Source organism: Ostrea edulis, chromosome 9 (assembly GCF_947568905.1).
Source record: "Ostrea edulis chromosome 9, xbOstEdul1.1, whole genome shotgun sequence".
Lineage (NCBI taxonomy): Eukaryota > Metazoa > Mollusca > Bivalvia > Ostreida > Ostreidae > Ostrea > Ostrea edulis.
The window spans coordinates 35,405,550-35,426,299 of NC_079172.1; the positions used below are offsets into that span (position 1 = coordinate 35,405,550).

The 20,750-nt window shown below is 34.9% G+C and overlaps 1 protein-coding gene across 1 annotated transcript in view; it reads right to left on the reverse strand.

The window, feature by feature from the left end:
• Nucleotides 1-5,377: 5,377 nt before the first annotated feature.
• The window catches only part of LOC125660337 (deleted in malignant brain tumors 1 protein-like), a 34,594-nt gene continuing 19,221 nt past the window's right edge, over nt 5,378-20,750 (reverse strand). The window contains exons 9-14 of the mRNA XM_056150721.1: nt 19,074-19,239; nt 11,040-11,982; nt 9,162-9,300; nt 8,459-8,625; nt 7,463-7,604; nt 5,378-5,667 (exon numbers count right to left, since the gene is read on the reverse strand). Of these exons, the coding sequence (XP_056006696.1) occupies nt 5,499-5,667; nt 7,463-7,604; nt 8,459-8,625; nt 9,162-9,300; nt 11,040-11,982; nt 19,074-19,239 (1,726 nt within the window). The 3' untranslated portion in view covers nt 5,378-5,498. The remainder of the gene's footprint in view (nt 5,668-7,462; nt 7,605-8,458; nt 8,626-9,161; nt 9,301-11,039; nt 11,983-19,073; nt 19,240-20,750) is intronic.

The following is a 20,750-nucleotide window of genomic DNA, read 5'->3' on the forward strand; positions in this document are numbered from 1 at the left end:
TCGTTACAATGATCTAGTTTGTCAATGCAACCTATCTTTGGGTGGTTTGAGGGTGGGGTGTCATCCCATGCAAAAGAATTTTCGAGAATAAATGATTCACATACTGAAAGTGTTTGTATATGTAACTCTTCATATGAATGTCAGTTTGTGTTGCTCTGTGTTCTAGAAGACGGGTTTCATCACTGCTTGTACCACTATCCTCTCAACATTAGGGCGACCTATGAGAAATTAACTACAAAATGTGAAATAAACGAAGTGTTGTTATATGACCTGTTTTTATATTCCTACGACGCAGAATTTATTCAAACGCTTCTACACGAGAAGAAAAAAGCTCTTGCTGTAGCCTTCAACTCAACATTTAGATATATCGACGATGTTTAATCTCTTGACAATGCTCATTTTCATTCATATTTGGAATATAACTCAGAGAACTCGAAATAAAAGACACCACAGAGACTTCCGCGTGTGCTTCATACTTAGTTAATTTATTGAACATAAATGCGAACGGCAAACTAACAACTCAACTTTATACAAATGAGATGACTTCAGCTTAGCCATCTTCATCTTACCATATTCATCTAGCAATATTCTATTATCACCTGCATATGGTGTTTATGTCTCTCAATTGATTCGATACGCAAGAGTTTGTTCTGCTTATGGTAAGTTTTTAATCGAGGCAGGCCACTGACAAATAACTTGATGTCACAGGGATTTCAACAGTCTCGTTGAAAGTCAGCATTTCTCAAATATTATGGTCGATGTAACGATATAATTTCCCATCACAACTTGTCATTGTTAAAATGCTGTTTCATACTCGTACTTATAATTGTACTTATACTCCAACAGAGGCGATAAAAAAAATTAGATAGGTCACATGAGGACTATGTTTTGCTTCCAGGTGAAAAACCTTGTAACAACATTGTCTTTGTTTGTGAGGCTCATGATAACAACTGTATTTTAAACGAACACGGCATTAATTCCACTTTTGGTAATCGTACTTACACTCCAACTGCCCTTTCAAAAGATGAAATTCTTCAAAACCATGCTTTAGTTTTTGACACATTTAATATCGCAGTCAATGGGTCGGATGAATATGAGTTACCGTACCTATACTGGATTCCTAAACTTCACAAACTCTTACAAACAAAGATACATTGCTGGATCCAGTAAGTGTTCTACCAAGCCTTCATCTTTGCTCCTCACGAAAATATTAACACCTGTGAAGGAGAAAACTCAAACGTACTGTGCCACAACTTATGCCAGAAGTGGTGTAAATAAAATGTCGATTCTAAAAAATTCTAAAGAACTCTTAGTAAATTTGAAATCGCAAAAGTTTTTTCAAATCAACAACATCAAAACGTATGACTTTTCAACACTTTACACGACCATTCCCCACGATAAATTAAAGACTCAACTTTTTGACATCATTGACAGTTGCTTCTTCATCAAAAATGGAGAACGGAAATATTCATATCTAGTGATCAGTCATCCAAAAACTGGCTTTGTTAAACACCACTCTGATTCCACGCGCAAGTACTATGAAGTTGAAATAAAAAATATGCTAGAGTTCCTCATTGACAATATTCTCGTGGTCTCTGATGATCAGGTCTTTCAACAGTCTGTTGGAATTCCCATGGACACGAATTGTTATCCTTTGTTAGCTGGCCTGTTTTTATATTCATATGAAGCAGAACTTATTCAAAAACATCAACGTCAGAAAAATATTCTTGCTATGGCCTTGAATTTGACATTTAGATATATAGACGACGTTGTATCTATTAACAATGCTAATTTTCATTCATATGTCGATTCGACATATCCCCGTGAACTCGAAATAAAAGACACCACAGAGTCCTCCACTTAGATATTTTATTGAAAAAAGATATTAATGGCAAACTAACAACTCAACTTTATGATAAACGGGGTGATTTCAGCTTCTCCATCGTCAACTTCCAATATTTATGTAGCAATATAACATTATCACCTGCATTCGGTTTTTACATCTCTCAACTGATTCGATACGCAAGAGCTTGTTATGCGTATGATCAGTTTTTAAATCGAAGCAGTTTACTGACAAACAAGTTAATGGTGCAGAGATTTCAACAGTCTCGTTTAATATCAGCATTTCTCAAATTTTATAGTCGTTATGACAATCAGGTTTGCCAATACAACCTATGACTGGGTCAAATGCTATCTGACTTGTTTCATACCTATTGTTAGGCCGTTCTTGGTGCACTAATTTTGACTATGGATAACTTCGTTTACCTGACCAAGTTATAGGGCTCACGGCGGGTGTGACCGATCGACAATGGATGTTTACTCCTCCTAGACACCTGATTCCACCTTTGATATATCCAAGGGTCCATGTTTGCCCAACTCTCTAATTTGTATTGCTTTTAGGAGTTATGAGATTGATCACTGTTCGATATCTTCACCTTTTACCATTTGTTAAACCGATCTTTACATAGTGATTTTGACTATGGATTACTCCGTTTTACCTGATCATGATATAGGGTCCGAGTCGGCTGTGATGCTTACTCTCTTGTTTTTGTTTTCTTTAGAAAACAATGTAGGCCGTTTCGGAAACTGCCATGACGTCACAGTGACCTAATTCGTAGCTATATAGGAAAACGATCACCTGTATATTTCTGAGCCGTAGTAGAATAGAAATAAAGTTCTTGTTTTCGTTTGTGTTGCAGGATAATCTCCTTGGTTTCGAAATGTTGTTTGAAATATAAAAGCCTCGGCTAATGCATCATAATTATTTTTTTGTATTGCCAATATCACTTCATATAAACATATGGTGTTTACATCTCTCAACTGATTGGATACGTAAGAGCTTGTTCTGCGTATGGTTAGTTTTTAAGTTGAGGCAAACTACTGACAAACAAGTTGACGGTACAGGGGTTTCAAAAGTCTTGTTTAAAGTCAGCATTTCGCAAATTCTATGGTCGTTATAACGATCTAGTTTGCCAATACAACCTATCATTGGGTCAAATGCTGTCTGACGTGTTTCATACCGATTGTTAGACCGTTCTTGGCACACTGATTTTGACTATGAATAACTCCGTTTACCTGATCAAGATATAGGGCTCAAGGCGGGTGTGACCGGTTGACAAGGGATGCTTACTCCTCCAAGGCACCTGATCCCACCTCTGGTGTATCCAGGGGTCCGTGCTTGTCCAGCTATCTATTTTATATTGCTTATAGGAGTTATGAGATTGATCACTGTTCGTTATCTTCACCTTTCATCCATGATAACACATACATGTAGTTAAGCAGAAATTTGTTCCGCTGAATTGCAATGAAAATAAGCTGACAATACAAACAAAGACTCAGTCTCAGATCCCTCTATGTACCTGTAATGGACTTCTGAAATACAATATCTTAACCTTCTCCGTTTTAAATATAGTTTTAAAGAAACGCCTTGATGTAGATTTAGAAACCAGTTCGCTTTAATAGAGCATTTTCCATGTCACACTGAGACTATTGAGTCAGAACTTGTAATTTCGCGAATTACCTCTAAATTTACTTCAAACTGGGTGCATTTATCATACTCGGTTGTAAACCTTGGTATGTCATCATTACCGGCCGCCAGAAGGCAATCGGTTATATGATATGCAAGTTTTAAGAGGCTATGCATTTGTGCGGGATTGATATGTTATATGTATGTCTTATGAAATAGAAACATATCTTATATGTATATTTAATTGCTGTTATAAAATTTAGAAATTCATTTCAAAATTAAGGAGTATCTCCCTCATGCATAGCTCTTATCCTTAGACGAATTTGACTCCACTTTTTTGGCTATAATAGCTCTAAATTTTTATTGCTATTTCGGATTTCAAACATTTCGGTTGAGCATCACTGAAGATTTGTCGAAATGCGCATCTGGTGCATCAAAATTGGTACCATATAAGTTTTACATAATAAGTAAAACTAGCATCAACGATTCTTAACAAAAATGTATTTTCTTTGTTTTGACAATGGGAACAATGCTTAAAGTATTGTTTCATCCAGTCCTGACCAATTAGAGTCATTTACATGTTCGTCCGGGATTACATTGTACTTAAGGTGTTCAGCATAATCTAAAACAAGGATAGATTCAAATAATTCCTAATATACTTTATGTATTTTCATTGAAATTTTCATGAAATTATGCATGTATAACCTTTCTTAGGTAAACGTTTAATAAAAACGTGTTAGTTCAATTTTCGAGAGGCATAGATTAGTACAAGATATATGGGGAAATCGTCTTCTCAATGCCAGCAGGGCCAGCAGGGCCATGATTTAGTCATATGCAAGCATCATCAGGTACTGCAGATCCCAGTTTATTAGGTCACCTGAGTCACTCAGGTGACCTATTGCTATTGGTCTGCGTCCGTCGTCGTGCTTTGTCCGGTAACACCTTCTTCTCAGAAACTACTAAGCCATATTGACCAAATTTGGTATGTAGCATTTGTAGGTCAAGGAGACAGGAAATTGTAAATTTCATGACCCCTACCCTAAGGGGTACTCCTGAGCATCTAGCAGAGAAAGTGAGTATATAGTAATGATGAGCAAGGAAGCTTCTACCAAAATTGTAAATGTCATGATCTCCAGGGTAGGGTTTCTGACTCATGAGCATGTAGTCCTTTACCAAAATTGTAAATTTGATGATTCCAGGGGTATGGGTTTTGGTATCAGGGTGGGGCCAAGATGGTCAGTATTAAATGTATAAACAATAGAATTTGTTAACTTCTTCTTGATAACCATCATTCCAATTCTTTTCAAATTTAGTATGAAGCATCTTTGGAACAAGGGGGATATAGATTGTAAATTTCAGGATTCCTGCACCTCTGGGGCCCAAGGGGCGTGGGGGAAAACGGCACATGTGTAAAAAAAAAAAAAAAAAAAAAAAAAAAAATAATAAATAAATGAAGAACAGGAAGGCCTCTACCAAACTTGTAAACTTTATGATCCCTGGGGTAGGGGTCCTGACCCGAGGTCGGGGCCAAACTTACTATATTGTGTTTATGTGTAAAACACTTAAATAACATTTTCTTTAGTTCTATTGATACTAAATTGAAACTAAATGGATATTTAGAAAGAGTTGGTAGTCCTTTACAATGAGCGCAGGGGTAGGGGTAGGGGTTGTGGTATCAGGATGGAGCCAAAATAATCATTTATTAAATTTGTGAATAGACTATCATTTGAATTCCTTTCAAATTTGGTATGAAACATCTTTGGAACAAGGATGACATAGATTTAAAAGTCAGGATTCCTGCACCACTGGGGCTCTAGGGACGGGGCAAAAACTGCCCAGTATTGGTATATTTTTCTCTCGAAATAAACACTTCTAAGTTTTTGAATTAAATCACCATACAGGGTAAATTTTACTGGTAATGTTTATTGAAAACGAGAATCGTTTACAGTCACGATGTGCATTGTCATACACTATAAAATATTTTGGCTATGTTTAGTGAATACATGGTGGTTTCAATCATTCTATTATATCTTTAATGACAAATTACTCCTGCATCTTCTCCATGTCCACAGTTATGTGATCCAAATCCATTGGAAGGACACCGAGCTATGGAACTCTCCGATCCAGTGCAATGGACATTATCCAACCAAATCGGACCACTCCCCCGACCAAAATGGGCACTGGAAAATGCTTTTACGGTTCTGCAATATATCACAAATATCTATAGAATTAAGTTCACAGCTTTGTTATGACATATGTACGGACAGGGGAAAAGATATTCATATGATAGTATATATTAAAATTCTAGAAAAAAAGTACAAAAAAGGAAAATAATTGAGATGAGTACTTGAATAAATGTGTTGACATCTGAATTCGACACTTTTATAATCGCTATACTAGTACCAAACATATACATAGCTATTGTAAACAACTAAAGTCAAAACAATGCACACAACAACTATCAATTGTCAACACAAAAAATATGTATACCAGACCAGCGGAAACTGTTATAATGCAAAAGTATGCAGAGAATAATACTTTTAAATAAAAAAAACATCTGAAATCTACGTTATATACAAAAAAATTGTTATTTAGTGCCAAGTGATACTCCAACACAATGCTAAATATTTTATTATGTATTTGAATATACATTTACTAAAAACACCATTTTTAAAAATCAATTGATATTTGTTCGTCAATTTTTTAATTTAATTATAAAACGGAGAGAATTTACTAAGAAGTCTGCGCTTCATTTTACAGAGACGGGGAGTTTTTACAGAGATGGGGAGTTTTTACAGAGATGGGGAGTTTTGGGGGAGTTTTTACAGAGATGGGGAGTTTTGGGGGAGTTTTTACAGAGATTGGGGGTTTTGGGGGAGTTTTTACAGAGATGGGGAGTTTTTACGACTTAATTACCAGCTTTTAGAGATCTATAGTTTTTGTGATTTGACCTACATTGTGTAAAGTAAATTGGAGTTGTTATATTAACACATTCAATGAGTACTTTGATACATTGTAGATGTGACTGACATCTAGTAAAATCAGTTACCACTTTCGAAATTCTTTGCAATCTTGATGCCAAATTCAGACATTTGAGTATTCACTAGACAGAACAAGTACAACATTTCATAACTGACCATCCTTCAGTTTTTGTGGATGCTTGAAAAAAAAGCCAATGATTCTTGTCATGATGTTATAATAGGTGAGCATTTCTGTTTGAAGTAAATATTATAAACGAATAGAGATCAATCTCATAACTCCTATAAAGGATACAAAATAGAGAGTTGGGCAAACATGGACCCCTGGATATAGATGAGATCACGTGATTAGGATGAGTAAGCATCCCTGTCGACCCGTCACACCCATCGTGAGCCCTATATCTTCATTAGGAAAGCGGAGTAATCCGTAGTACTTTTTTTACAATGTCAACCATTCTTGTTTATGCTCTTTCTGCCTGTCTAATCAGTTTTTGCATCTAAGTTTTGATAATTTAGATTTTTTTTATTTCCTGATTTAATGCATTAAACTGTGGGAAAATATGAGAGAAAAGCAATCCTTCAGTATTTATTTATGTGGGATGGGGGAAATTCCACCTCTGGAACAAAATTCATTGTGTAGTACTCGATAGGGAAACCTCGACCTAGACTGCGAACTCTGTCCCCTCGGTGGAATTACCCAATGCCACACTCGTACTAATAAAGGAGTGTATCAATCTATTACCCAAAACAGATGTTAACGTGAACAACGTGTTTCTCGATTTAAGGGAGTTTTTATAAACGCTCTATTTTACTGGTCTTTTAATTTCTATCTATTGCGCATGTCAATTTTAAAAAAGCGAGAGGGAAGATCCAGAGTTTCGCAAAAAGTGAATATGAAGACCAGAGACCACTGTGTGAGAATCTATAGGGATATTGAATGAAGACGAAATCCCTTTAGTCTAGAAAACAAAGAATATCTACCACATCTTATCACATGTCATACTTATTAAGTATTTACCCGCTATATCCAAGCATTCTGCAAACAACACGTGCATCATCGAGACCCCAATCATCGTCACATATAGTTCCCCATGTGTTCCCTAACTTTATCTCTACTCTGCCCTGGTTGTGAGATGATCCTCCTACCAAGCGAATGTTCACTGAAATATAAGGGAAAAGTAAACTTAATGTGATAAACTCATGTTTCCTTGTCATGTGATGTAGATTTTGCACATAAGTGTAGATGTTGCTTGGTACTAGATGATCAAACTGTATCAGCAAACAAATATTATATTGGACTGTCTCTCATCTTGTATGTTTCGTAGGACATTTTAACGTTTGAATATTTTATGGACCGTCATGCAAAGTATGCACACTCATACAGTATCGTGTTTGTTTCACATGTGATACTATTACAGTCATCTCCGGATATAGTGAAATTCAGATAACCTACCTGAATTGTTCATTATATCCAAAATTCAATATACTGTCGAGTCATTTTAATTCGTGCAGGCCAATGTTCGTGGGTAAGCAAATTTTTGCTGGTTCGTGGGGACGTAATTCCGTGGGTAAATGATATGATGTCACTAGGAGAGATAACTCTACTTGGTTTTAAAAATGTTCGAGGACATTTAAATTCGTGGGTAATGGTGATCCACGAACATCAATCCCCCACAAACGATGATGACTCCACAATAACCAATGTTGAACATATAGATAATGTTACCGGAAATGTTTTCTTTACTTCAGTATAACAGATCGTTCAATATAAGCGACTTTATTATGATTGCAGGAGACTGTAGCTAGTGAACTATATAAACAATTTATTTAACACTTTCATTTGCTCTCAGAATATAAAAATAGCGAAGATAAAATTTAGAAATACTTACTTAGATCTAATAGTCCGTTAAGTTTTGCTTATGAGTGATTAAGTGTAAGTTATTCTTATGAGTGATTAAGTGTTATCACATTAGATTCAAGACAGCTAACTTTGGTACAGAGAATATGAACTTACAACATATTACCCCTACATCTTCATGATGACCACAATTTTCTTGTCCAAATCCATTATGGCGGCACAGTGCAAGCGATGATTCGTCACCCCTGCATCTGACATTATCAAGAACGATCTCTCCTGATCCTCGTCCAAAGTATGCAGAACTTTTGTATGTCGCATGAATCCTAGATTGTAAGGGGGAAATTTTAACGTCTTTTTTATTGAAATTTATTTGATTGATAATACAATATTTTACATGCTAACGTACGAAAAAATGAATTTTTTCTATTATCATATACGGACTACTATAATCGTTTACTTCTATCATGGTATATGGATCAGGGTTTTTTTTTATATTCTACATGTACTTGTATATGATTTTGCTTTACCCAATTGTCGTGTTAGGCATGTTCAGACAATTAATTGCCGTAATTTCTAATTACCTTAACTCTACTACAGATTTAAGTCATTGAGCATTGCATCACAAACACGATGTTTACCAACTACTGATTACAAAGTGAAACAGTTGTGATTCTATAAATGTTGTTACCATAGATTTTCTTAAAAATTGGAAAATAAGCTCTCCATCAGAAGTTATCAGAGGTTAAGAGATGCATTCACCGAAAACATTTATTCATAGATGACACGATTCAAATTTTGTTTACGAATTGAAATATATGACATATAGAATATACATGTATAATTATTAAAAATCAGATACCATGGGTAACCAACTTGTCTGCATGCAACCTTCGCATTGTTACTGCTGAAGTCGTCATCGCAAACTGTACCCCAGTTACCACGATATTTAACTTCCAAACGTCCCATACCACTGTAGTTTCCTCCAGTAATCCTTGTGTCTTTATAAACAGTATAAAAGAATATGAAAGGATTAAGTTCATGAATACTAGTACTCTGATTTGGTCTTAATTCCTAATGTAATCTAAAAGTTCATGAATAACAAAAATGCTTGCATATTAGTTAACTAGACCTAATACACTTAATTATTGCATAAATTCTGAATTTTCAACGCAGGACATAAAACACAATAAACGAATTTCCCTTGCATTTTTTCCAGATAAATGCATTCCGTACCACTTTTTCATTAAATGTTCCAGAGCAGTCAGTAAATACCTCTTACGAATAAATTTTTATTTATTATTATGAATACCCCACCAAAATTTGCCCACACGACAATGTTATTGTCAACAACAAGATATGATTTTTTCAACATTTGTTACACGCATGTCTACTTTCTTGACATGTTCTTGATGGAATACAAAAAGTGGAAGACAACAGACAGCGATCAATCATTGATTTGCAAACCCTCTGAGGAAAATTTATGAAGGCATACCGATTTCTTGTGGTCTCTCACATTTGATGTGCATGTCTTTTGTCACATACACGACATGATTGGAACCAGATGGGTATTCATGTAGTTATGCTTGATGAAAGATGAAGCTATTTGCAAGGGGAAGAGTTTTATTTTATTTTTATTTTGACTGATAATCACCCGTGGATACCAATAGGACAAGTACTGACTCCAGTCCCTTCAATATCAAGTACTGGCTGCAGTCCCTTCAATATCAATTACTGGCTGCAGTCCCTTCAATATCAAGTACTGGCTGCAGTCCCTTCAATATCAAGTACTGGCTCCAGTCCCTTCAATATCAAGTACTGGCTGCAGTCCCTTCAATATCAAGTACTGGCTCCAGTCCCTTCAATATCAAGAAATCAGGCCATTAGCCCCCTCCTCCTTAAGCTCAGTACTTGATCCGAATCACTGAAACCCATCCAATTGACGTGTATTCCTACTAATACGTCCGAGGTTTATTCTCCGGAATAGGCCGAGTGATGTTCCGATTGTGGAACAAATCTCACTATTCTCAACTTTAGGACTTGGCTAATGGACATGCGCTAATTCTGAGCTTCACCTTCTGCATCCAACATGGCGAAAAGTTTGACAGTCGTTTTCGTAAGTAATATTTCTCATTTAGTTAGTGGTTTTGGGGTTGTATTGTATATATGTTTTACACTTTGTTCTCTGTTTTTAAGTTTTACAGTATTTCGTTTTATATCAGGGGAGATCATTAGGCAACTTTAATTAGTAACGATGTATGATATATTCCTGGGTGATCTTCCTTTTTTACAGTGTCATTTTTATTTTTACATTGATTTGTTTTATATCATTTATATCGTAATTTTAATTAGCACCAATGTATGTCATTCTGGGTGATTTCCCCTTTTTACATTGTCATCCCAATAAATGACAATTCACACAAGTAATGTAGTCTGTCTTACTGTTGGGGTCAGAGCAAATACGTTTCAGTTAATCAACATTAAACAGTTATTACATAAAAGAATTATAATGATTTATTTATGATAATTAAATTATATGATTATAATATAATATATGATAATTATATTATATTATATATATATATATATATATTTATATTAACTTACATTATTATGTAAATATGCAGTCGAGAAAATATTACTTTACTTTATCAAAAGAATTAAACAACAAGTTAAGGGTTTTACAGAATATATCAGAATAAAGAAAGCTAATGCGTTATAATTTTAGTAACACGCTTACCTGTTATAATAGTCTCTTCCAAATTGTGTTCCAGAGTAGACACCCTATCCTTGGTATCTTGTAAAGTCGTAGACAAAGTAGAGTACTGATTTGTCAGGGAGGATATGTGACTTGATGAGTTACGCTGATTCCGAGAAACCGTTGTGTGCAGTGAACTTAAACTACTTTGAACGCTATGCAAGTCGCTGGAAAGTGTGGACAAGTTAGAGGACATGGTGGTATATTGACTGGACAGTGAGGAAATTTGTCGTTGGTTTTGAGACACTGTTCCTTGTAATGAACTTAATCTGCTCTGTGTTGTATTCATATCACTAGAGAACGTGGACAGTTGATTTTCGTTGTGATGTTCCAGCGTTAAGAGTGTTGACAGAGACTGGTTAACAGCTGACAATGTATGCGTTAAGGATTGTATTTGATTTGCAGTTTCCTGATACTGAAGGGAAATTGTTTCATTTAGAACACTTACTTTTTGTTTCAGCTCCCTGACAATTTGATCTTTACTGGATTGGTATGCAGTAAGAATATGAACGAATGTTGCCGTGCTGCTAATTTTAAAGGCAGGATCGGTTGCATCGGAGATGTTGGATAGTCTGTGATATTCATCCATTATACGTTGAACGTAGGTTTGAAGAATAGGCAATTCTTTGCTTAGAGATTGGGTTGATGGTGATTGATTGGAAATGCTTAGAAGTTGTTGCATCATCTTTTCCTGCATTTCTAGCGTTCTGTTTTGCTGAACCATTTGTTCCTGCAGCTTGTCCAATCGTAGGGCCATAAACGTAATTGCATCGTTTTCTCCAGGATGATGTGTTGGTTCATTTGGGTCAAGAAGGAAACAGCACATGAGTTGAAGAAGACCAAAATTCACAGCAAGAGTAAGGATCATGGTGAACATGTATGCATTCTTTGTTAGAAAAGAACAATCTATTATACTTATATATAGCTGTTTCGTATGATTTCATCAAGACCAATGAAAAAGCTTGAGTACTGACAGAAATGAAGGAAGGAAATTAAGTATTGCATTCTATGAAATCCAAGTCGAGAATTAGACAATTGAAATGTAATCTTAAGAGGACATATTGCGTAAAACACTATGAAGGCTGTTAAGTACTTCTTAAACAAAGAACGTCAAATTCCCAGTACCAAATCCCCCAGCAGCGTGTGGCCAGCGCAGTGGTCCAATCAAAATACTTCGCTTAGCAAACAAATACTAAGTCAAACTATTAATATGAATATTGCTCACTATACTACTAGTAAAATTTTGAAACCTTGATTAAATATGTAGATAAAACGACAATTTACTAAAGTGATAACTTCAATACCATGGATGATTAGAGTATAAACTTACAATGAAAGTTACTTTATTGTGTTAATTTTTGATAGTTTTGCATTATATATTTATCGACGACTTTGGCCTCTTGGTCGTTTATTAGATAAATTTATTATTTGTTTTTTGCATTGTTATGCTTCGCTGGTCATTGAGTTGTTTTAAACCTGACATGAATTAACAAATATTATTCTCTGTGTCCGCCATATTTCTCTGCTTATTCGCCATATTACATGAATGTTCTATTGTTATACGTATCAGGCTTCGCATGGTATATATGTAAGGGTGCAAGCTTTGCTACGCTTCACTTCACATCAGTGTTTTTGATTTACCTATGCGGGAGCATCGACAGGTAACACGTACATCTCCGATACTAATTCATAGGACATCAAAAATCAACGAAATCATGTTTTGGAACACCATGCAGTGCTCAAAATTATGAGAGAGAAAATCATACAATAGTAAATCATTCTAAGAGCTTTGGATAAATAAATTTAGAATGGCTTTTCTTTATATGCATGTATATGTATATGTACGTACAGTTGCAGTAAACATGTCACAACTATACAAAAACACAGAGAAATATTCTTTCTATTATCTATTGATAGAATGGAATAAGCAAAGGGCATAACATATATACCATTCACACTCACTTCAAGCAAAATTGAAATACATGCTATAAAATTTAGAAATTCATTTCAAAATTAAGGATTATCTCCCTCATGCATAGCTCTTATCCTTAGACGAATTTGACTCCACTTTTTTCGCACACTGTTTCCCCTATAATAGCTATAAAACTTCATTGTTATTTCGGATTTCAAAAATTTCGGTTGAGCATCACTGAAGAGACATTATTTGTCGAAATGCGCATCTGGTGCATCAAAATTAGTACCGTATAAGTTTTACATAAATACTACTGCAACGTATACGCATTACATGTGCTTGCCATGAAAACGCATGGAATGTGGAGGACTATTTACCTGGGTATACTTGTAATACCTGTAAAAGACCGCAGCTGTACGTGTACATTTTTCAAAAGACTCTAAATAATATTAAGATTCCTTTATTTTCATACGATAATCCTTGAAACAAAACGGTAAATTCCATTTGTATTCCTACAATAAACACGTGCTGATCAGTTATCTTCTATCAGAGTCGAATATTTACCATGCAATGTCTATGGATCCTTGCATTGTATGATTTACTGGTCAGAGTGTTGCAGAATTGTAAATCGGGAAATATGGCGTACACTGAAAATTCTACTATATGAATTAATGTGTGTGTGTGTGTGTGTGTGTGTGTGTGTGTGTGTGTGTGTGTGCAATCAAAGCTGTGTTTAAGGAAGTTAGCTCCTAAGTTTTTGAGTACAACTGCGCAGGATGCTACAATTAAGTATTTACTGATTCAATATTGATCCCATTGGTGCAAACATATTACATATTTTTTACTGAACCCTATCCAGTTGAAAATTTTTGTGTCAATTCAAATTTTGAAAGGGTTTGGCAGGGACTATGTTTTGTGGCGGAAGGATTCATAAATCAAAAAGTTCTAATTCTGCATGATATTACAGTTTCTGTTTCATCCAATGTATCGTTTATTTTTATACTCCTATACATGTATTTCAGTTTTATGATTTATGATACAGGTAGTTGAGACTTGGAACTAGTTCAACTGTTGTAATTTATTGACTTGGTTGATGTATTTTTCCAAACAGAACACCGATTCTTAAAAAAGTTTTAATTTACTCGAAATTTTGTACAAAAATTCAGTATTTTCGCGAATAATTCAAAAATTTGATCTCCAATCCCCACGTTTTAAAGTTGCATTTTAAATTGTAAGACCAGACCTTGAAAATTGTCTAAAATTTTAGAAATTGACATTACTCCTAATTTGACTCCACTTTTTTTGGCACACTGTTTTTCCCTATAATAGCTCTAACACTTCATTGTTATTTCGGATTTTGAACATTTCGGTTGAGCATCACTGAAGAGACATTATTTGTCGAAATGCGCATCTGGTGCATCAAAATTGGTACCGTATAAGTTTTACATTATGACCCCTGGGTCGAGGCCTCTGCTGGTGGACTGTTAGTCCCCGAGGGTCTCTACAACCCAGTAGCTAAGTACTTCGTTACCAGCTTTGAAATATGGATGTATATCTAATTGCTGTTATAAAATTTAGAAATTCATTTCAAAATTAAGGATTATCTCCCTCGTGAACGCATAGCTCTTATCCTTAGACGAATTTGACTCCACGTTTTTTGGCACACTGTTTTTCCATATAATAGCTCTAACACTTCATTGTTATTTCGGATTTTAAACATTTCGGTTGAGCATCACTGAAGAGACATTATTTGTCGAAATGCGCATCTGGTGCATCAAAATTGGTACCGTATAAGTTTTACATTACTCCTAATATGTCCTTTTAAACTATCAATTTTTATATCATGAGGTTTTCCGTATATCAAGTGCAAAAAGGTCATTATCCATTTCCATTACTAGTATTGATTTATTATTCTTATCTGTAGTGTTTGAAGACATGATTATGTATCTATTTGATGCAATGATTTGTGTTGCTTACGTTGTGTTAGCACCAACAGAAAAATCAAGTTTGATTGAATAAATTCTAAGTGCAAAGAGATCATTTTAAAACACTGTAGCTCAATAACAAGCGTTGTGACCCCAGTTTTTGTTTTAATTTCCTAATTTTCCTTCAATGTAGAAATCAAAAATACACTTCCCAAAAAATTTATATTACTCTAAATCTCAGGTGCGAACCTCTTTAAGGTCATGTTTGAATGACTGATCACAAAATATGATTATTTCCAAGTTTTATTTTTATTACCTTGAGGAATTGTAGTTTGAAGTTACGAAATATCGTACGTTTTGATGCATTGGATTTTGGAAGGAAAAAACTTTATTTCAAATTTACTAAAACGTCCCTTGGATTTTTTGAGAGCCCACGTTCAAGTTATATCATTCCTCGCATAGTTCTTGCAGGTTTACTAAACAAAGACGGATAGATATTACGAAAAATACCGTATGATTTTTCAACACCTTACACGACCATTCCTCACGATGAATTAAAGACTAGACTTTTTCACATCATAGACAGTCGCTTCTTCAACAAAAATGGAGGACGGAAATATTCATATCTAGTGATCAGTCATCCAAGAAAAATGCTTTGTTAAACACTACTCTGATTCCACGCGCAAATAGTCTGACGTTGAAATAAATATATGTTAGAGTTCTTCATTGAAAATATCTTCGTAGTCTTTGGTGATCAGGTCTTCCAACAGTCTGCTGGAATTCCCCATGGGCACGAATTGTGTTCCTTTGTTAGCTGACACTTCTTATGTTCCTATGAAGCAGAGTTTCATAAAAACTTCTACGTGAGAAGAAAATATCTTGCTGTTGCCTTAGTTCGACATTTAGATATATCGACGACGTATTATCTATTAACAATAATAATTTTCATTCATATGTCGATTCGATGTATCCCTGTGAACTCAAAATAAAATACACCAGAGTCGTCCACTTCTGCTTCATACTTAGATATTTTATTGAAAGTATATATCAACGGCAAGCTAACAACTTAGGAGTTCGTGTTATTCAACAAAATATTTCAAGACTTATAGAAGCAATGTAAACAAACGGTGATTTAGTAATTGAATATAAAAATAAGAATTGAACAGCACTTTCAAGCTGTTCATGGTCAATATGAACAGACATAGATTTGAACCAAATTCTCTGTGAATCGCTATTGCGATTCTTAGAATTTGCTTAAAATAGCTCAAAAGTGCTATTCAATTCTTAAATGTTCCATTATCACCTGCATATGGTGTTTATATCTCTCAATTGAATCGATACACAAGAGCTTGTTTTGCATATGGTCAGTTTTGAAATCGAGGCAGTCTACCGAAAAGCAAGTTCATGGTGCAGCGGTTTCAATAGACTCGTTTAAATATAGCAATCCACAAATTATATGGTCGTTATAACGATATAGTTTGTTTCTACAATCTATCATTAGGTGAAATGCTTTCTGACGTGTTCCATACCGATTGTTAGGCCCTTCTTGGCAAATTGATTTTGACTACGGATAACTCCGTTTACCTGATCAAGATGGAGGGCTCACGGCGGTGTGACCGGCGGATAGGGAATGTTTACTCCTCCTAGGCCCCTGATCCCACTTATAGGAGTTATGAGATTGATCACTTTTCATTGTCTCCGTCTTTTATAGGGCTCACGGCGGGTGTAACCGGTTGACATGGGAAGCTTTATTCTTCTCGGCACATTATCCCACCTCTGGTATGTCCAAGGATCCGTATTTGTCCAACTACTTTTGGTGTATTCTTCATATGATTTTTGAGTTTGGCAACTGCTCGTTATCTTTTCCTTATACTTTTTATCTATTTTGACAAAGTATCAAGTAATTCGTTTTCATATTAAGCCCATATTCTGGCATAATCTTTGACAGAATTGAAAAGAAATGACGTTCTGTCGCCAATTGAATGATCGGGGCTGTTTTATTCTCGGACATATCAAAATGTGATTTTGGGTCGTCATTTTTATCTATTTTGTCATCACCAATAATGAAATGTCCAGCTGGAATAGTTATAGCACATGTAGTAAGGTGTTGTATAAGATGTTGGCCTGTTTATAAGAATTTATTTCTTGTGTAAATATAGAAAGGAATGTATGACAAATTATTTTGTAAATACGTAAAAAGATGATTTGTCAAACGTAACTGTCTTGTATCAGATAATGAAATACTTACAGTTATGACTGAAAATAAAATGTCAACACCGATTGATAAATAAATCTATATAAAGAATAATTAGGTAATGAAATCGAAACATTTCGCTTTAAGTCTTAAAGGATGAATAACACAATTGTTTAAGTCCTCTTTTCATTGGCTTGCTTTAATTATGTTTCTTCAGTGCTAATTATAATATTTTAGCGTACAAATTATTTTATCAAGCTTATGGTGGATGTGATCGGTCAGCATGGATGCTTACTCCTCCAAGGCACCTGATATCCCCTCAGAGGTGTCTAGGGGTCTTCACTTTCATGTTCTTATTAATCAGTTCAACCGAACATTAAAAATATTATAGATTAAAAACTCAAACACGTATATAGGAACTTGCTCGCCTGTTATAGTGCAACAGGCCTCGAACAATAAAGACAGAAAAATGGCTTTATCCACCCAATTTTTTTTATATCCATACGCTGGTGCTTTAAATATGTTTTTCTGCATAACGTGAAGAGGTGAAGATAACAAACAGTAATCAATATTTAGCCGAGTCTCATTTCCATCGATATTCGATCACAAATACTTTGATTAGCTGCAGTAGTAGCATTGCGGGCCGGAAGATTATGCAGACCAAATTCAATTTATGAAAAGTGAAGATAACAAATCGTGGTCAAATTCATAACTTCTATAAAAATACAAATTCAAGAGTTGGACAAACATAGACCCCTGGACATACAGAGGTGGGACCAGGTGCCTACGAGGAGTAAGCATCCCCTGTTGATCAGTCACACCCACCGTGAACCCTATGTCTTGATCAGGTAAACGGAGTAATCCGTAGTATTATGTGACAAGAACGGCCTAGCAATCGGTATGAACATGTCAGACAGCATTTGACCAAACGATGGGATAGTATCCAGACGATTTTCTTGTATAACATATGCACTTTTCTCATTTCAATACATAGGTATTAAAACTTTTACCGTGAGTGATAGGCCTAAACAAATTCTACAGTAAATGCACAATCTGTAATGTTACTTGCATCTGAAAACACAAGGGTAACTGAAAGGCTGCATCGATTTAAAATCAGATCATACGCAGAACAAGCTCTTGTATATCGGCAAACTAACAACTCAACTTTATGACAAACGGGATGATTTCAGCTTCTCCATCGTAAAATTCGCATATATATGTAGCAATATTCTATTATCACATACATATGATGTGTATATATCTCAACTGATTCGATGCGCAAGAGCTTGTTCTGCGTGTGCTCAGTTTGAAAATAGAGGCAGGTTTCTGATAAGGGCTCACGATGGGTATGAAAGGTCAACAGGGGATGCTTACTCGTCCTAGGCATTTGATCTCACCTCTGGTATATCCAGGGGTCCGTGTTTGCCCAACTCTCTACTTTTCATTGTTTATAGGAGTTATGAGATTGATCACTGTTCGTTATGTTCGTCTTTCATATTTGTAATTAAAAGTTTGAATGCAGTAGAAGAATAATTGTTAATATACATGGTGTCGACTTGAACTGAGTACATATTATGTAGGGTCTTATATAATCCTGATATTTTGGTGGATATATGTATATGTAAGTGTTTGTGGGTGGATAGAATTTCACTCATTCTAATAGATTTTTGCATAAAATGTCACATTTCCTTCTCCTGTGATTTTGCTAATGAAATAATTATTATCATTAAAAACTTAAACTGTTTACTTCTTTTGGATCATTTGACCTGTTTATCTTGATTTTGAATACTTGATTGTTTGTTGGGTTTTTTTTAAATACACACTGCTTAGTTCTAGAATAAAATCAGCAAACAATGTGAAGTATCGGTTATGTTTATTGAAAATAATTCTGGTTACAATTACTCTCTGTATCGTCATACAATAAAATTATTTTGGCTATGATTATTAAATACAGCTCTAATTACAATAAATTTTTTACACCTCTAATGACAAATTACTCCCGCATCCTCTCCATGTGTGCAGTTATGTGTTCCAAATCCATTGGAAGGACACAGAGCTATGGAACTCTCCGTTCCATTGCAGTTGACATTTTCCAACCATATCTGACCGCTTCCTTGACCAAAATGGGCATTGGAAAATTCTTTTACGGTTCTGCAGTATATCAAAATTTTCTATCAAATTAAGTTCACAGCTTTACATAGTATATATGTTCAAAAAAGGGGGAAGGAATTCTTTTGGTTTTGTTTTTAACTACCCAATGGCCAGCTTGCAGAGATCTATAGTTCTTCTGATGTGACCTATAATTATAGTTAAGACACCAGGCCAGTGTTAAGTAATTTTAGTTTGTTATCTTAGTATGTTAAAGGATTATTTTGATGATGTGTCTGAAATCTTGTAAAATCAATTTCCATTTTCGAAATTTTTTGCAATCTTTATGGCAAGCTCAGACATTTGAGTATGCACTGCAAATAACAAGTGCACTATTTCATGACTTACTGTCCTTCAATTTTCATGATGTTTAAACAATGTGGCTTATCATTCTGTAATAGTGGGTGATGTTTTGCCTATGAAGCAAGTTGTATATATATACTATATTTATTTTCATTTTTGTTGGTTTGATTTGATGTACATGCATTCAGGTCTTGAATTTTGGAGAATGCAATTCTTGTTCACTTTTAAGGGTTGTTTTGTAATACTTGTTGAAAGGAATAAGCCTGTCTATAGCGCTTTCAAAATCGGCTGTTCTGTACTCTCCAATATATATTTGTAGATTAAGATAAAACATTCATAAAGGCTAAGCTTGCAGTTTAAATACATCAATTTATAGAATGAATAGTGTTTGAGTCAATGTATATAAGCGTTAAATATCTATTGTTATGACAACTGTTGCACTGTTGATGTTAAATATCTATTGTTTTGTTGTGGTATTGTTGATGTTAAATAGCTATTGTTTTGTTGTGGTATTGTTGATGTTAAATATCTATTGTTTCGTTGTATTGTTGATGTTAAATATCTATTGTTTCGTTGTATTGTTGATGTGCAAGAGTGTGAAGACACATCACTTATTAATTCACATTTTTACTTATCGTCAATACAGACTTTAAAATAAACATTCATATAAAAGCATAACTTTGCGTGAAGGAATCAATTGTCATAGATTTTGTAGCGAACTTTGTATATGCCACCTCAATTTTTACAAGCTTTTAGTTTTTGATACGGGTGGTATTCATCGCCGTGCTTATGATCAAGAAATAGACTATTGATGGTTTGTATATCTTCTTTATCTGAAGGGCATATAAAGGTGTATTCTCAGCAGAACATCTACATCAGCCTTATAAAGTTTTATACGCCCGTCAAAGACTGGACGTATTATTTGATGACCTCGCCCGTCTGTCCCTCTGTCCGAACCTTGTGGATAGGAAACAGATCGAACTGTATGCTCCAGGATTTTACAACTTGGTACATTTAATCATCATTATACCGAGCGAAGCTCGGACGGGCCGAAGGCCCGTCCACGAAGCAAGTCTCTAAAGGTAACACGTATGTAAAAGAAAAAAAGTCAAAATCAGCAAATGAAAAAGAGATAATCTCTATATACGTTCACTGAAATTTTCGTGATCCATATGGGCGCCGCCATTTATTTTTTCATTACCTGCTTCAAC